Here is a 16,678-nt window from a genome sequence, read left to right on the forward strand (position 1 = left end):
TTTTCAGACCAAACTTTTCCACAGGTCACAGTTTCAACATGTGATTTCCTTGAGGTAGTAGCTTTAAGGTTTTTGGGGGACAGATTTTCTTTGGCTGCTGTAGATGGATTTCTCAATCTGCTCTGTGTCCTCTGATGGAAAATGCTGGATTGAGGCTCCTTGCTTTACTGACATGAAATAGCAAAGTCTACCTTCCTTTCATACCATCACTTCTGCATTGCATCCTTCCTTTAGGTGGAGGCAACAAGAACATCAGCCTTCCAGGGCTAGTACATTTGTCCAATCCCTCTCCAAAATAGGATGTGATAGCTCCTCTTTGGAGTTGGAAGATGACTCAATAGTCCTATCCCAAGTGTGAGTGGTGAAACTGTCTTTTGCGAGTTAAAAGAGCCTTTTCTGAAGCTATAGTGAAGTCCAGATGTCTCATAGCTGTTGTGATCTTGAGAGCAGTTTTAGGAGGAAAGTCTGTGAGGGATACAGCTATGAATCATCCTGTGTCCATGAAGAAGAAATAAAAACCCCAATCCAAAAAGAATCCATTTAATTCTGGAATTTTCTGACCTATTTTGGTGCAAGCTGGGCTAAAAAAAAAACAACCCTCAAGCTCCTGTGCTGATGAGTTTCTCATATTGTTTACTCCTGTAACATTCCCTGTGCACTGCCAGCCAGGAATGACGTCCACCCCTCGTCCAGCATCACAGAATAAGAACTTCAGAGGAAGGAATGCAACTTCATAAATAGCAAACCACAGACACTAATGGGGAGCAGAGGCAAACCTGCAGGTTAAAATTCCTTGCAAGAGAAGCCCATAGATCCACACTGCCTGGAGATTCAGAGATGATCTCAGCTCTAGCCTTCGTTTTCCTCCTCTGCATCTCCTGCCCTTTTTCATCATGTCAGCAGCGAAGGGCTGGTGGTAAGTCATTTTCATGATTTCTGTATTTTCTGGACTCATATGTTTTCTAGACTCCCATGAAAAGTATGTTTTGCAGAAGGGAATGAGGAAGAAGGTAACATTCAACTGCATCCACTGAAGCCTGAAAATGATGTTTAGGGATTTTGTAGTTTCGTATGAAACTTGAAGCTGAACTGTGTAAATGTTCAGTCTCCGATTTTTCCCCCGTTCCCCTCCAGAGCAGGGAAGTTGGGTTTTAAGGAAAACATTTGTTCAAGGGCAGCTGGAGGTTTTGGTGTGTTTTGGAATGACCTAAAAAAGGCACTTTCTATAAATCTGCATTTTACATGTGATTTGAGTTAAAAACCAGGTCATACAGAATGTCCTATAGCAGGATCCTTAGATATCCTCTCTGCTTGTGCACACCGAGCTCAGAGAAGCCCTGACTTCCAGGAATGTAGTTCATTACAATAGGGGGATGCTCAGCTCAAAGAGGATATGGGAGATCTGGCAGACTCAGGCTGTGTACCAGAGATTCAGATGTGTGCTTGTGGAGACAGAATGAGTCCATGGAGAAGGATGCATAGCAATGGGAATGTCTGCAAGTGCCTAGATTTCCTTTGGGATTTGCTCCTGGGCAGTTGAATCATTATTGTGAATTTGGACATTAAAAAACCCCAAACTTTTCTTTTAAATTACATCTTGCCACAAGGGATGGAAAATTCTGCCCAGGAATAACGGCAGCTGCCTGCGGGCTTCCTGCAGAGCTTATTCAAAACCTCTGGAGTTAGAAATCATGTGCAAGCTCCTTGCTTTCAATAAAATAAGAAACATGACTCGAATTCAGTCCTTCTGTCTTAGAACATCACATTTGTGGTACTTTCAATTTAGTTCCCAAACCGAAATGCATTGGAGAGGTTGCGAATACAATCCTCTTGGCGCTTTGTGGGGTAGACCTGTGAGGCTTCCAGGCTTATTTGTCACAGAGAATGCCAGAGTTGTGCTAAGCACAGGCTCACACCCTGCCTATGACACTGGCAAACTCATGCTGAAGGAGGCAGCCCCCAAATCCAGCTGATTTTCCCCTGCCCATGCAGTGGAAGATGCTCCTGTTTGTCTCAACGGTTTGCTTATGCTGTAGGCAAGGTGTGACTTCTGTTGAAGGACTGGTTCATCTAGAAAAGCCAAAATGAGGTTGTGATTTCTTGTGAGAGACAGGGAATAGCAGAGTTGAGCTTTGTGTCCATTTGGTTTCAAATGGTTCAAGTTTCCTTATAACTGACATAGTTTTAGAAGCAATGAGCTGCTTCTATTCATTCCTCTTGAGCGAAGAGTATGGACTAGATACTGAGCATGTCCCAAAGGACTGGGCAACTGTAGAATCTAGCAGATGGGAGAGAAAAGTAGTGTTAATCTGCCCTAAATGACCTTGTAAAATGATTTCTATTTTGTTCAGCGTAGCTTAAACAGGATTTTGCAGTGTTGGATGAGCAGATGGATCCTCCATGTCCCAAACCCACTACTGAGCAATTTGAAACTGCCGCTACCCAAAAAGAGCCTGTCTCCAGCAAGGAAAAGTCTGTCCCTTGAGAACAGGCGAGGCAAGGGCTGACGTGCTGCTTTTCCACGTTCAGTGCTTGGCAGCACGTTTGGGATAGACTCAGCAAAGAGCCTTACTTCAGTGGTGCCCTTCATAGCAGCTTCCACAGCACTGAATTATTAATCTGCTGCTTTTGGCAGCAAAGCCTTTCTATGTGTGAACTGCAGAGCCCGTGCCAGATAAGCAGCTACCACAACTGCCAGCCTGCCAGGCCAAGCTGTTTGCTGAGGGGTAGCTGTTTCCTACCTGCCAGGAATGGCTGATTATCACTGTCTGCCCCATCCAGAGCAAACTCTACCCTGTGTGCAGGTCTCTGTTAACTCCAACAAGCTTCTAGTTAGGAACAGCCAGAGACTGGTATGGAGGAGTCTGTATCTCCTCATATCTTAATAATACCTTGTACCTTAAGCTGAAGTTAATAATACCATTGATTCAGACTGCTGATGGTTCTTCTGTGTTTTTCCCAACCACTTTGGTATTTTAGGAGGTGAAGTTGGGCCAGAAATGCTGGAAGAGATGAGAGAAACTAACCGTGTGCTAATGGAAGTTCGAGAGTTGCTGAAGCAGCAGGTAGGTGGGAAAGCGACCTGATCCCTCATATCCAGAGAGATCTCTGAATCCTCTGCCTTATGTGCTGACTTCTGCAGCTGGGGGGACTGCTTCTGGTCTGAAGTGAAATGAGCAATAGAATTATTGCACTGCAAACCGGAATCAAGAGGTGGTCTCACAATCAGATCAGTAATAAAGATAAAGTGGATAAAGTGGATAAAGTGGATTCATGTGAATTCCAAATTCTGCTGCTTAGAACCCTGTCTGCTGAGAACAAAAAGAACTCAAAAAACCCAAAGCCATGCACACACAGTGGGTATGTATTTAACTGGAAAAACAAGTCACTTTTTCCTTGGTTTTGTGGGCTCATGAAATCAGTTAGAGAGTCCAGACTTGGAAGATGGAAGAGACCTTTCAGCCATCTATTAGGGTCCTGGAAAGGGAAATCATATGGAGTCTAAACAAGTGCTGTATTCACTCTTTCCTCTTGTTGTTTTAATCCTAAGCTTTTCTGGCTCTGGTAGTTTCTTAGGGAATTTGGAACTTCTTGGGTGCTTAGATCTTTTCCCATTTTAGCGAGGAGATGGTGGTTTGCCTGGTCAACTCCCTTTTAAGCATAGAAAAAGGTTCCATTCTCCCTTTCCCCACTGTGGGAGCTGAGGGCAGCAGCCCCTGCCTGCCAGAGGACTGGAATGGCAGACAGGTCCCTGTGCCAGTGCAAACTGGGCGGCCTCTGATCTGCAAAACCATCTGTTGCGTCGAGCTCCCCTCACATCTCAGGCTGCTGCATAAATAGCCAGTGTTTACTAGGAACCAGGTCAGACATGGTTCCTGGCAGCCTCGAGCAACGATTTCCAGTGTTCCCTTCCAGCTCAGCCCTGCCTCACCACACGGGTTTTCTGTTTGCTCTTTCTCTCACTCTGCCACCTACTTGGGGTTTTTTTTCATCCATGGCTTTTCTCAACAGTGCTTTCAAGAAAACTTCATAGGTAAAACTTGCAAATACAACTGGAGAGCCAAGGGGGCAGTTCAGCATTGCTTAATCTGTGCAAGGATTTTCTATAGCTTACTTTTCCTTGATTCAGCATTTTGGGGTGTTGGCAGTAAGGATGGCAAGAGGCCTGACAATGAAAGGTCAGATCTACTCTCCTGAGCCAAAGGCTGAAGTATTTTTGGCACAAAGGAGCCACTGATACTCATTAGTAGTGCTCTGAATCCTCTACTCTGCTCTGTCACCCTCTTCTAATGGGAGATGTTCTGGGGATTTGGGTTAGATCTCTCTGCATTAACTATTCAAAACACAGGACCCCAGGCCGTGTTGGAGGGAAGAGAGCATCTAGTGTAGGATGAAACTTGCTCTTACACCTGGGAGCTGGCAGAGACATGGGCTTTTGTCAGAGTGAAATGATGTCCACAGGGTGTGAAAGGTTGGTCCTGAGCATCAGTTGCAGACAGTGAGGCTTTGCAGGAGAGAAGTCTGCTGGGACTGCTCTCTGAGATGCTGGAGAATCTATAAACCTGAGCTTGGGACTGACATGCTTACTTCTGCCTCTCCATAACCCAGGTGAGGAAGTTTGGAGGGAGGAGCTTTTATGAACAGATCATAAACACCCTCAAGGCAATGGCATTAGGGACAAAGAATGGCAAAAGCAATGCCAGAGATTATTCAGGTATCTGCAAAGATGGCTCATGGGAGCCTCCCTCTGAGCTTTCCTTACACAGTCTGGGCTGCAGGTCAGTCAGACCTCTCTTGGACTCTAGTTCAGCATCTTTTACAGTAGAAGACCCAAATAAAGTAGATTTCTCTTTCTCTGTGACACTTGTTTGTGTGTATTCAAGTCAAGTGTCTCCTGCATCTGTGATAGAATAGTATTACCAAGTTAGCCTGGAGAAACACTGCAGCAGGGAGCACAAACCACCTCAGGTTCCAGAGAGTCTGCAACACAGACTTTGGGTACCCAGAGTTACTTTGTCAGTGGCTGTGCAGTCTGAGAGACACCCTGGGTTTGGCAATGGGGCTTACGAGTTTGTGTGGGAGCAAAACTCACCCTTTGGCTAAGTGATGGTTCTTTTCTTCTAGATTAAGGAGATAACATTCCTGAAGAATACAGTCATGGAGTGTGATGCCTGTGGTGAGTTAGTGAGCTGAGTCCTATGTTCAACTGTCTCCTCAGTCCTTCATACCTTTGTGTGCAAACAAGTACTAAAAAGCTACCCTTGACTGTGTCCCCAAAGGAAATGGATTGTTTCACAATTACCTGAGTGTCACAGGGTAATACTCAGTATTAGTGATGCTTTTCCCCCACCACAGCATTCTACACACATGGACCAGTGTTCCATGCTGCTCTCATGTTCCATGGCAGCTGAAGCTATTACCCCTTTCCTGAGCAGAAGTAGCCTTAAAAAGCTGAATCTTTCCTTCCATCAACCCCCCAACATTTGCTTACTTGCACTGTTTCTGAAATCAGCTCTATGGGTGGCTCTGTGACACACCATGCTGGACTTCTCAGGGTAGCTACATGCTGGTGCAGAAAGCTGCCCAACCACATCTCCTCATAACCTAACCTATGGCCCATGTTCAAATTGCCTGGGAATGCACACTGGGTATCCTGTGGGATACAGCTGGCTACTCCTGAGCTGCAAGTGGAAGAGAACATCACCCCCAAGAGGTACTGCTTTGCTATTCCTTCCGTCCTAGTGCTGCCACCATCCAACCAAAGGGGTTGTTTACGCAGAGTTCAGGAAACAGGGTCATATTTTTACCCATATAAATCTTGTTCTCTGCTCCCCTGTAAATGTTGTAGGGTTTTATTTCTAAACTGGAACTTACTTCCAGTATATCTGGCTTGCAGAAAGCATGGTTCTTGGAGGTGCTGTTACCTGCCAGTACACTCAAAGGGTGTAGCAATAACCATGTCTGCAGCAGAGACTGTCCTTCTGCTGGAATAGAGATTAGCCAAAGCTCCTGGGGCCTGCAGTACAGAACTGCATTCATCCACAGCAATTGTTCTAATAATTTGCTCATAAAACTGTCCTGAACTTTCTCTGTTACTTGATTTCTGCCTTCCCCACTTGCTAGTCTGTTTTATGTGTGTTCTTCTCCTGTACTCCTTACTGTAAAATTTGAGCCTCTTTTAGTCATGCATTGAACAACGTGACTCCCAGCAGTCGTGTGCTTCTCATTATTGCTCAGAAAGAGAAACATGAAGAGAGGAAGCCTTGGGTTTAGTGAAGATTTTGCTGCTGGCAGTGGTGGAGTGTTGGCTTTTGCTCTGTTTTGTTTCAGGTTTTTCGTGTTAGGCTTTTAAACTGGAGAAAGTGGGAGCAAAAAGTGTCCTGCTACCACTTGGAGTAGTGGCTATGGGAGACCTGTGACAATCCTGGAAGGCTTAGTCACAGTCCTGAACTGGCCTTCAGTGAAGTTCTGTGTCCCGTAGACTGATTCTGCAGCTTCCCTAGTGCTGTGGGGCAGGTCATGAGGATAGAGGCAAAAACCTGGCATTTGGCCTCAAACTTTTAAGAGAAGCTGGTGTGAGCAGTGTGACACAGGCTGGATTTATTCACAGTGCTTTGGAATAGGACTGCAGGAGCATTTATATGGGTTAGAATTTCCTACCCATCAAGCACAGTATGCCATGCTTAGATGGACCATATTGCTGTATTCCAGCCCAGAAGTGATGAATGGCTGCCTAACAGATTGATTTCCCATCTGCCAGGATGAAGAGAGGTTTCTTGCCTTGTGAAGACAACAGGTAGCATGTTATGCATAACATCATGGCACAAAGCCTTATTGAGCCTGATGTGAGTATTTTCCTGCTACAGACCAAGCTGACCTGTTTAACGTGCCTGCTTCTACAGCAGGGACTTTGCCTGACAGCCCTCCACAGCACTTCCCAGAATTAAGCCTGTGTGGGCTCTAACCTGAGTCCATAGCACCAGTGACGAGTAGTTAAGAAGGAACCAAGGAGAGAACTGATCTCTGTAGAATCATAGAATCATAGAATAGTTAGGGTTGGAAAAGACCTTAAGATCATCCTGTTCCAACCCCAACGCCATGGGCAGGGACGCCTCACACTAAACCATGGCACCCAAGGCTCTGTCCAACCTGGCCTTGAACACTGCCAGGGATGGAGCATTCACAATCTCCCTGGGCAACCCATTCCAGTGCCTCATCACCCTCACAGTAAAGAATTTCCTCCTTAGATCCAATCTAAACTTCCCCTGTTTAAGTTTGAACCCATCACCCCTTGTCCTATCACTGCAGTCCCTAATGAAGAGTCCATCCCCAGCATCCCTACAGGCCCCCTTCAGATACTGGAAGGCTGCTATGAGGTCTCCATGCAGCCTTCTCTTCTCCAGGCTGAGCAGCCCCAACTTTCTCATCCTGTCTTCATACTGGAGGTGCTCCAGTCCCCTGCTCATCCTCATGGCCCTTCTCTGGACTTGTTCCAACAGTTCCATGTCCTTTTTATGTTGAGGACACCAGAACTGCACACAGTGCTCCAGGTGAGGTCTCACAAGAGCAGAGTAGAGGGGCAGGATCACCTCCTCTGACCTGCTGGTCACGCTCCTTTTGATGCAGCCCAAAGCAAAGGCATTACACCAGCAACAAGAGATTTGGACTGGAGCTAAGGTTTCTGGGGTTTCTTGTTTATTTTTTGTCTGCTCTGACTCAGGAATTTGTCAAACTGCTGCTTCTGGCTTCATTTGTTTCCATTTACAAAACAGCTACAACTGCTCAACCTCAGAAAGGATGTGAGGAGATGTCCTGTGTGTGAAGCACACTGATCCCTTCAGAGACAGTGGAGCCACCTGATGCTAGTCCCTGGTGGTGACAGCTCTGTTCTAACATTCCTCTTGTCCTCCAGGCATGCACACCGAGGCCACAGGCCCTGTCATCACCGTGACACAGTTTAACAGATGCCTCCCCAACTCCTGCTTCCCTGGCGTGGCCTGCACCGAAACCGGCACCGGCTTCCGCTGTGGACCCTGTCCCCCGGGTTATTCAGGCAATGGCACCCACTGCACAGACATCAATGAGGTAAAAACCCCACGTGGGACAGGCTGGAGGGTATAAACCTGACTCACTTGGCTTGGAGTGTTGCAGGTTTGGTTTGTGGTTTATAAAGAAAAGTCTTGCAAATCCCCTCGGAGCTGCAGAAACATCAGTTCGTGGGAAGGCAGTCTGTATCTCACCCTCCCTTGAGCTCTGTTCCATGGTGATTTATATCCAGCTAGGGAGTTCTTTCTAAAAGATACATAGGCTCCAACAAAATAAATCTTTTGGTTTGTACCACACAGGAGGGTGAGTTTGGAAGCCTGGAACAGCCCCTTTTGGTCTTACGATCTTTCGAGCTAATGGCTGATGAGTTGTTAGAGATAAGATTTATTATGTGTGGAATAGAATCAAACACTTCCCAAATAGTCCTTTCTACAATAAATCTTACCGTACTACTCTTAATGCTGTACTTCTGCCTTTAAATCAAACCTTGCTGGGCAGATACTGTTTGTTATTTTTAGGAAGTGTGGCATTCCATCAAGTTTTCTTCCCCTGTCTGTGCAGAGTTTCACTCAACCGTTTAGTTTGTGTGTACATAAGATTCCTTAGTTGTGTGGTTCCCAAATCCCAGTCCTACGCTCTCCGATGAGGCCACCAAGCAACTGCAAGTGTCTTGCAAAACTATATCACCTTTATAGTGTTTCAGTTTAAAACCTGCTGAAAAGGGTCAGTGAGAGTGATGATAATCTGTCGGTCACAAAACCGTGGGAACCACTCTGTTAATGTGTCTGCCAGTACAGAGCACAAGAATTCAGTGAAAATAACAAAGTGTCGGAGAAAATGAAGCATTAATAGCAATTTTGGAAGACAATTGCTTCCCAGGGTAGTAAACAAACAACTGTTCTTGTCTGTCAAAACCAGTGTAAGAAATGATCCAGTTCTCTGGGTTCAGAGACTGCCAGGAAGGAAAGTGTGAAGTGAAGCCAGCCCTTTGCCTGGGCAATTGATGTCACCAAAGAAGAATTAGTCCTGAAAGCTGATTTGTTTTACTTGTCTGCACATTACTGGAACTTGGGGGAACAACGGAGCTGGGGAAGCTGCGTTTTCCACTTGCAAGGAAAGCCAGGAACTTCTATGCATTTTTTGGTTTATTCTTTAAACAGAAAAGTACAATAGGTGGCTCTTGGCCAGTGAGGCCTGTTTTGAGAGCTGGCTTCACAGCTGGCTCTGAGGGAGAGCTATGGGCCTGCCTTACAGCTCTGCACCATCTCTCTTGTTTGCAGTGCAATGCAAACCCCTGCTTCCCGAAGGTCCAGTGCATTAACACCAGCCCTGGCTTCCGCTGTGATCCCTGCCCTCCTGGCTTCACCGGCCAGATGGTCGAAGGGGTTGGACTGACCTATGCGAGAGCCAACAAACAGGTAAGGTCTGGAAACATTTCTGTCTCCTTCAGAAGCCATTAATTCTTTCCCCTCTGTAACTGTCATTCAAAAGTCTTGGAGCCTTCAAAGAAATGGGAGGGACATGCAAGGTGGCTGCTTTGTGTTGGTGGAAAGACTGATGCAGTGAGAGGAGACACTAGCCAAGGATGTCCTGGCACATCAGCAGTGAAGCAACCTCCACTCTTAAGACCTTACTTCTGCTCAATATGTGCCTGACATAATGTTATGTCTGTGACACCTCTGGGGCTGTGAAGCCAACCCAGGGAATCCTTCATGCTAGGACACAAAGAGCTCATGCAGCTACTCCCCCTCTGCTTCCCCAACAGCTGTAGACAGGCTAAAGTAAAAACAACAACAAAACCGTATGGTTTATAAGCAGGAACGGCATGTGGCTTGTGTTATTTAGAGAGCTGCTAGCTGGTCACAGGATGCAGCCTTTGACCTTCTTGTTCCATTGACCCTCTTCTATCCTTTTACAGTAAGGAGATACTCTGCCAGCTCAGCTCAGAGCTAAGCTATTTTGCCAGGCTAAAATCTCTGGTGACTGTAGGGGGTGAGCAGCTCTCCTGGGGTCAGGAATATTGCTGGGATGTGCCTCCACTTTGAAGGAAAACTTTGAGCTGTGGGTCCTAGTAAGGTGTGTCAGAGGCTTTGCTTCTGCATCTAGTGATGTGCTAATTCTGTAATCCGATGGGGGATCTGCTCAGGAGTGAAGTGAATGCCTATTTTGTTCTTCCTGGGCAGGTTTGTACTGACATCAATGAATGTGAGACAGGCGCTGCCAGAAACTGTGTCCCCAACTCCATCTGCATCAACACACGGGTCAGTACTACCGAAAGCCTCTGGGGCCTCGGTTAGCTGTGGCAATCAGCTGCTGAGGAAGCAAAGGCTTGCCAGGACTCATGTGGTTGTTAATTCCCTATTGCTCTTCCTTGCAGGGATCCTACAAATGCGGGGCTTGTAAACCTGGCTTTGTTGGGGACCAAGTGAATGGCTGCAAGAGCCAGTCAGTGAGACGCTGCCCTAATGGAGAGATCAGCCCGTGCCACGAGAAAGCAGAATGCATCGTGGAGCGCGATGGGTCCCTCTCCTGCGCGGTGAGATTCAAACCTCCCTGCGAGCAGCGCTTCCTCATTCCGCCTTCCCTTGCGCTGTGCTTGCTCTGCTGGGTCTGCCACTGCCCTCTCCTGGAGAGCCTTCCCGGCACCGACCTGCTCTCCTTTAACACCTGAGCTGCTGCGGTGTCGCTTCCAGTGTTCCCTGGAGACGTGGACTTGCTCCTGGCACCTCAGGTCCACTCTTGTGTGTTTGGGCTTTGGTTTTTGCCTTTGCCTGAAGTGCTCCAAGGTTGTCAGTCATGGAGCATTACACACAGCTGAGCAGGGAGAAGCACCCTGCAGCAACCTGCAGGAGCCAAGATGCTGCTGCATCTGTCTTTGTAATCTCAAGAACAAGCTGAGAGCTTGTATCTGAGCTATGTAAAATGGTGTTTACAGCATAAATGCTTATTCCAGACAATATTTTTCCCGTAGAGCACTGTGTACCTGGATTTGCAATGTTTCCTGCTGGTTCTCACGTGAAGCCTTCCATTTTGGAGGCATATGGCCATCAGGGGACTCACTGCCAGCCTCATTTTGTGCATGTGCTGTCTTCCAGTGCCTCGTGGGGTGGGCAGGGAACGGCTACGTGTGCGGGAAGGACACGGACATTGATGGAGTCCCTGATGAGAAGCAACGCTGCTCAGACAAAAAGTGCCGCAAGGTACGATGCAGTTGTCTCGTGTAGCTGATAACAGGACACCAGAGGAATGCCTGAGCAGAACTGATGTGAGACCCTGCTCATCCTTCAGAACTCGGATTCCTAACAAGCCCTTTGTTGCCTTCCTTGCAGGATAACTGCATGACTGTCCCCAACTCCGGCCAAGAGGATGCTGACAGGGATGGAATTGGAGATGCTTGTGATGATGATGCTGATGGAGATGGGATATTAAATGCTGAGGTTTGAATTCTAATGCTTAAGCTCTGCCGTACCTAAATGTACCCAAAGGTCTTGCACATCAATTGCCTTCACTTCTCTCTCTCTCTCACTTGGCCAAGTGTCTGTGTGACTCCTCAGTAGCATGCTCAGAGCCACACGTTCCCCTTCAGCCCATCCCTGTCTCCCGCAGGACAACTGCGTGTACACGCGCAACGCAGACCAGCGCAACATGGACAAGGACAACTTTGGGGATGCCTGTGACAACTGTCGCCAAGTGAAGAACAACGATCAGAAGGACATTGATGGTGATGGGAAGGGAGATGAGTGTGACGATGATATGGATGGAGATGGTAAGAGCAGCAGGAGAGCATCCTCAGAGAAGTGCATATATAGTGATCTAAGGCCCAGAAAGCTGTGCAGCACGCAGATAGAGAGCCTCAGGGCAAGTGCCAGCCTTCAGAGGCTTGAGATCTACAGGAGCAGAACTAACTTCTGGTAGGATGAAGCACAGCTCAGTTTTTTAGCTGCCAAGTCAAGCCAACATCCTTCACAGTTCAGTTCTCGCAGGATTTAACTCTCTCTCATCAGGATGGTGCTAACAACTTTTTATTAGCACTCTTATCGTGCACAATCACATCAAACTTAGGCAAGACTTAGGCAAGAAAGAAGATCTCAGGCCAGACAAGGACACTACTTAGAGATGTAATTTAAATGTAGGAAGAAGTGCGGGAATAGCCAGGTTGTTGGCAGCTACCAGCTCAAGGCAGGGCTGTCCTCTGGGGTGAAAAAACATTAAATGACTTTAGAAGCAGTGTGTGCACTGATGCTGCTGTATCTGCACAAAGCCTGCTTTCAAAAGCCAGGAATCACAACTGCCCTGGCCTGAGGCACACGTTCTTATTTACAGAGTATGTCTGCATCTAGCACTGTTTGGGTCTGGCTGCATCCTGCTGGCATGATTCACTGCTGTAGTAGGTAGATGCAGAGAAGCAGGAAGTGAAGTCATTCAGGTTGCAATTAGATTCTTCCTGCCCTTGAAAAGGCCCCATCTAAACCTTCCAGGTCAAATGGCCAAGATTAACCTTGACTTATTTTCCAGTTACACAGATACGTGCTTTAGAGGGAAAGCCTCTGTCGTGGTTTAGGGGACCACAGACAGCTTCAACCTTATCCTTTTGGCTCCTCGCTCCTGTACAGATGTGATGCTGGTTTGGAGCCACATTCTTCAGTTCTTTAGCTTCCTCTAAGAAGCACAGTTTGGGACATTTCCTCTCAGGTCCATGTGCAGCAGCATGCTCAGCCTGGGGTGTTTTCAGATCAATTGCTGCTGATCTTCATCCTCCAGAGCTGCCAGGATGTAACTGAAATTGTGTAAACCAGTTGCTTTATTACAAGACTTCAGCTGTCCTCAATTTTTGCCATCTCTTATATCCAAAAGAGATCTCTCTGCATAAAGCCTGACAGGCCTTTTGCCTTGACGGCTCCACTTTGCTTCTTTTACAGGGATCAAAAACCCCATGGACAACTGTAAAAGAGTTCCTAACCCTGATCAGAAAGATGCCGATGGTGACGGAGTAGGAGACATGTGTGACAGCTGCCCCACAGTCAGTAACCCAGACCAGGTAAGGCAGTACTCCCCATTCTGCAGTCCTGTGATGGTGCTGGTGTCACCTGCCTGAGGTGCTCAAGCCTGGGAACTCACCGAGCATCACTTACAAATCCCACAGTACAAAGGTGCAGCCCCTTGAGGTCACACGTCCTGGTTTGTGGAAGGGGAAGTCAGAGAGGAACTGCTGCACTCTGGCCTCCTCTCTTCCTACCCTCTTCATCTGTGGTTAGAAACAGCACTGCTTGAATCCATCAGGGCCACATGGAAATCCTGCAGCAGGAACTCTCCCACTGTTGTCAGCTCTGTTTGCAATCGGAACAGCCATGGCACTGAGCTGACCCCTCTCTTTGGTCTCTTTATTGCCTTGGTTACCTCTTGATCTATGGGAAGTGTCACTTATCATTGCTTTATTTTACCAGAAAGATACCGACCATGATCTGGTGGGAGACGTCTGCGACACCAACCAGGACAGGTGAGAGCTTGCTGCAAAGATTATACTGGGGTTGCATGAAACCTTGGGGATGGAGGGAGAAAAAGGCAATTCCCTGTCAGCCTGGCTTGGCCTTACCTGAGAAAAAGAGGTGAAGGGAGGTGGAGTTCTCTTCACACCTCAAAAGAACATGTCAGTGGGAGCACAGCCCGTGCTGGCCTGCTCATCATTACCTACCAGCCCCAGACCTGTTTGGACACTCCAGCAGGGATATTTCTGCTCTGTTGGTGGTGTAGCTAAGGGGCAAAACTCATCAACTTGTGCTGTTCTTGTTGAGGACCCCAGCCCCTGGAAAGGGGTTACCTGCTGCTTTTAAAACAGAAGAGCTTTACCTGTGGTTTCCTTCACAGCGATGGAGATGGGCACCAGGACTCACGGGATAACTGCCCATCAGTGCCCAACAGCTCCCAGGTGGACACAGACAACGATGGGCTGGGAGATGAATGTGATGATGATGATGATGATGACGGGATTCCAGATGAGAAACCTCCAGGCCCTGACAACTGTCGGCTTGTCCCTAACCCTGGCCAAGAAGACTCGGATGGTAAGGGGAAATGGATGCACCTAAACTCTGTTCCTGGTGGCTAATGCCTACCAGTTTGGTCTCTAGAGATAGCCAGGAATTAAGATCTTCTCAGTACTGACCTGGGACAGTCCTATGTCATTTTCAGATCTCCCAAACCCCTAACACTGGGATCATATCTGGCACAAGTTCTCTTCCAGCAGTGACAACAATTTGAGGTGTCTCCTGCTCTCAGCATCTCTGCAAGCAAGAGAAACCTCAGGGTTTCTTTGCAGCTGACTTAAAGTGTACCAGCGCTCTGAGCCCCTCTTAACCTTGCACACAGCTGCCTTAAACTGCACTATCCAACAGCTAGTGGAGTAAAACTCAGGTGTAAGGGGTAGGAGAGATTAATGAACACTTGTTACTGCTTTCCTTCTCTCGTGCTCTCAGGTGATGGTGTGGGAAACCTCTGTGAAGATGACTTCGACAGAGACATGGTGATTGACAGGATTGATGTGTGCCCAGAGAACGCAGAGGTGACCCTAACGGACTTCAGGGCTTTCCAGACAGTTGTACTGGACCCTGAAGGCGATGCACAGATTGACCCCAACTGGATTGTCCTCAACCAGGTAGGCACTGCTCCAGGACAGGCTGGGTCAAGGGGGGTACACGAACAGGCCTGTACCGAAGTGAGTGCAGTTTTCCTCATAAGCCTCTGCAGGTTTCACACCCTAATCCTGGAGCCTCACGCCAGGGGTCTTTCCTCTGAGCACTGAACCAGGGTCAGGCTGGTACCTTTGGAACTGTTCTCATGAGTGAACATTCCTCTTTTTCAGGGCATGGAAATTGTCCAGACCATGAACAGTGACCCTGGCCTGGCCGTAGGTGAGGCTCTTCCTCTTGTCCTGTTGGGAAGGTTACTGCTCAGTAACTGCCTGCTCCTAGTGCAGCTTTACAAGTACCTAATGCTCCATGCACCTCCGGGGGAAATACTTCCTGCAGGAGCAGAAGCTTCAGCTTAGCATCATCCACCTCTCCCATCCGGATCTGGAATCAAATGGATCTCGTTTTGTCTTAGAACACAGAGCCTTTGTTTTCTCACCAATTCCAGGTTACACGGCCTTCAATGGAGTGGACTTTGAGGGCACATTCCATGTCAACACTGCCACAGATGACGATTACGCTGGTTTCATATTTGGCTACCAGGACAGTTCCAGCTTTTATGTGGTCATGTGGAAGCAGATGGAGCAGACATACTGGCAGGCAAACCCCTTCCGAGCAGTAGCAGAACCTGGAATTCAACTGAAGGTAAAGCAGCCATTGATGGAGGATTCCCTAGCGGGTGTGTGGCCGTGCTGCTTGCACACACGCAGCTCCAGTCAATCCCTCCTTCATCCCCACCTCTTACCCATCTCCTCTCGCTCCCAGGCAGTGAAGTCTAAAACAGGCCCAGGGGAGTACCTCCGCAATTCCCTGTGGCACACAGGGGACACCACAGACCAGGTCAAGCTGCTCTGGAAGGACCCTCGCAACTCCGGCTGGAAGGACAAGACCTCGTACCGCTGGTTCCTGCAGCACCGGCCCCAGGTCGGCTACATCAGGTGGGGTTTACGGCTGCCTCTGCCCCTGCCCAGCGCTGTAACACACAGAACCAGCATCTCCAGTGCACTGCGGAGGGGAAGAGAGGGAGCATCTGATGGAGGACCAGTCTCTATGGGGGTGCCTGAGTCTCACGTTCGTGTCCTACCCGTGCTTGTTCTCTCCTAGAGCTCGTTTCTATGAAGGACCTGAAGTAGTAGCAGACACTGGAGTTGTCCTTGACACAACCATGCGAGGAGGCCGCCTGGGAGTCTTCTGCTTCTCCCAGGAGAACATCATTTGGTCCAACCTGCGTTACCGCTGCAACGGTGAGTTTCAAACACAGGGATCGCTGCCATTTTCCTTTCAGGACACTTTGCTCTGGGATCACCCATCCCTAAGCCTGCAGCAGGAGGGCTCACAGCACCCGAGTCTGTTTTCCACTCCTGGTTCTACTTCTAATCTGTCTTTGCTTCAATCTCCTCCTCCCCAGACACCATCCCAGAAGACTACGAAACATTCCGAGTTCAGCAAGACTAAGGCCTGATGTCGAGATGTGTCCAGCCTTGCTTTGAGCCCCTGCTCAGCTGCCCCACTATCGCTCCTGTAGCCCCTATGAGGAACTGTAAGTAACGTACCACTGCGGCATCACCCAGCATCTCTCCCACCACAGCAGCTGCCTTATACACTCCAAACCCTGCTGGCACGGCCGTGGTGTAGCCAGCGAGTGTGAACAGAGCCCAGGCTGCTGTAAACACGAGCTCTCTACACACCATGGATGCGCTGGGAAGCTGCTTGCTGTAGCTGGGATTGAGTCAGCCTCGTGTGGATGATTCCCAGGGGTATTTTCCCTACTCAGAGGCTCTCGAGTGTGAATGTTTTCCTTGTCAAGCAAACCCAGCCCCAGTCTGAAAAGGACACAGGGAGCAGCCCGTGTACAAACTGCTCACAAAACATTAAAAAAAAGCACTTTAAGGAGAGTGTCTTTGTTCTGGAATGTTGGATAATAAATACTTGGAATGTTGGATCATAAA

The 16,678-nt window shown here is 48.1% G+C and overlaps 1 protein-coding gene across 4 annotated transcripts in view; it reads left to right on the plus strand.

The window, feature by feature from the left end:
* The window catches only part of COMP (cartilage oligomeric matrix protein), a 34,914-nt gene extending 18,236 nt beyond the window's left edge, over window positions 1–16,678 (plus strand). For 3 of the 4 annotated variants that reach the window (XM_061354013.1, XM_061353932.1, XM_061354101.1), the window contains 19 exons: window positions 666–913; window positions 2,980–3,065; window positions 5,125–5,176; window positions 7,913–8,085; window positions 9,327–9,464; window positions 10,230–10,307; window positions 10,424–10,582; window positions 11,142–11,246; window positions 11,376–11,483; window positions 11,653–11,812; window positions 12,966–13,084; window positions 13,491–13,543; window positions 13,912–14,105; window positions 14,517–14,695; window positions 14,903–14,951; window positions 15,178–15,374; window positions 15,495–15,667; window positions 15,834–15,973; window positions 16,138–16,678. In XM_061354013.1, coding sequence (XP_061209997.1) covers window positions 838–913; window positions 2,980–3,065; window positions 5,125–5,176; window positions 7,913–8,085; window positions 9,327–9,464; window positions 10,230–10,307; window positions 10,424–10,582; window positions 11,142–11,246; window positions 11,376–11,483; window positions 11,653–11,812; window positions 12,966–13,084; window positions 13,491–13,543; window positions 13,912–14,105; window positions 14,517–14,695; window positions 14,903–14,951; window positions 15,178–15,374; window positions 15,495–15,667; window positions 15,834–15,973; window positions 16,138–16,184 — 2,286 coding nt within the window. In that variant the 5' untranslated portion in view covers window positions 666–837 and the 3' untranslated portion in view covers window positions 16,185–16,678. The remainder of the gene's footprint in view (window positions 1–665; window positions 914–2,979; window positions 3,066–5,124; window positions 5,177–7,912; window positions 8,086–9,326; window positions 9,465–10,229; window positions 10,308–10,423; window positions 10,583–11,141; window positions 11,247–11,375; window positions 11,484–11,652; window positions 11,813–12,965; window positions 13,085–13,490; window positions 13,544–13,911; window positions 14,106–14,516; window positions 14,696–14,902; window positions 14,952–15,177; window positions 15,375–15,494; window positions 15,668–15,833; window positions 15,974–16,137) is intronic. The other variant, XM_061354179.1, reaches the window with a different exon arrangement.

This window comes from Neopsephotus bourkii, unplaced genomic scaffold, assembly GCF_033783945.1.
Source record: "Neopsephotus bourkii isolate Nb327-2 ecotype Australia unplaced genomic scaffold, CSIRO-AGI_Nbou_v1 NB_2, whole genome shotgun sequence".
Lineage (NCBI taxonomy): Eukaryota > Metazoa > Chordata > Aves > Psittaciformes > Psittacidae > Neopsephotus > Neopsephotus bourkii.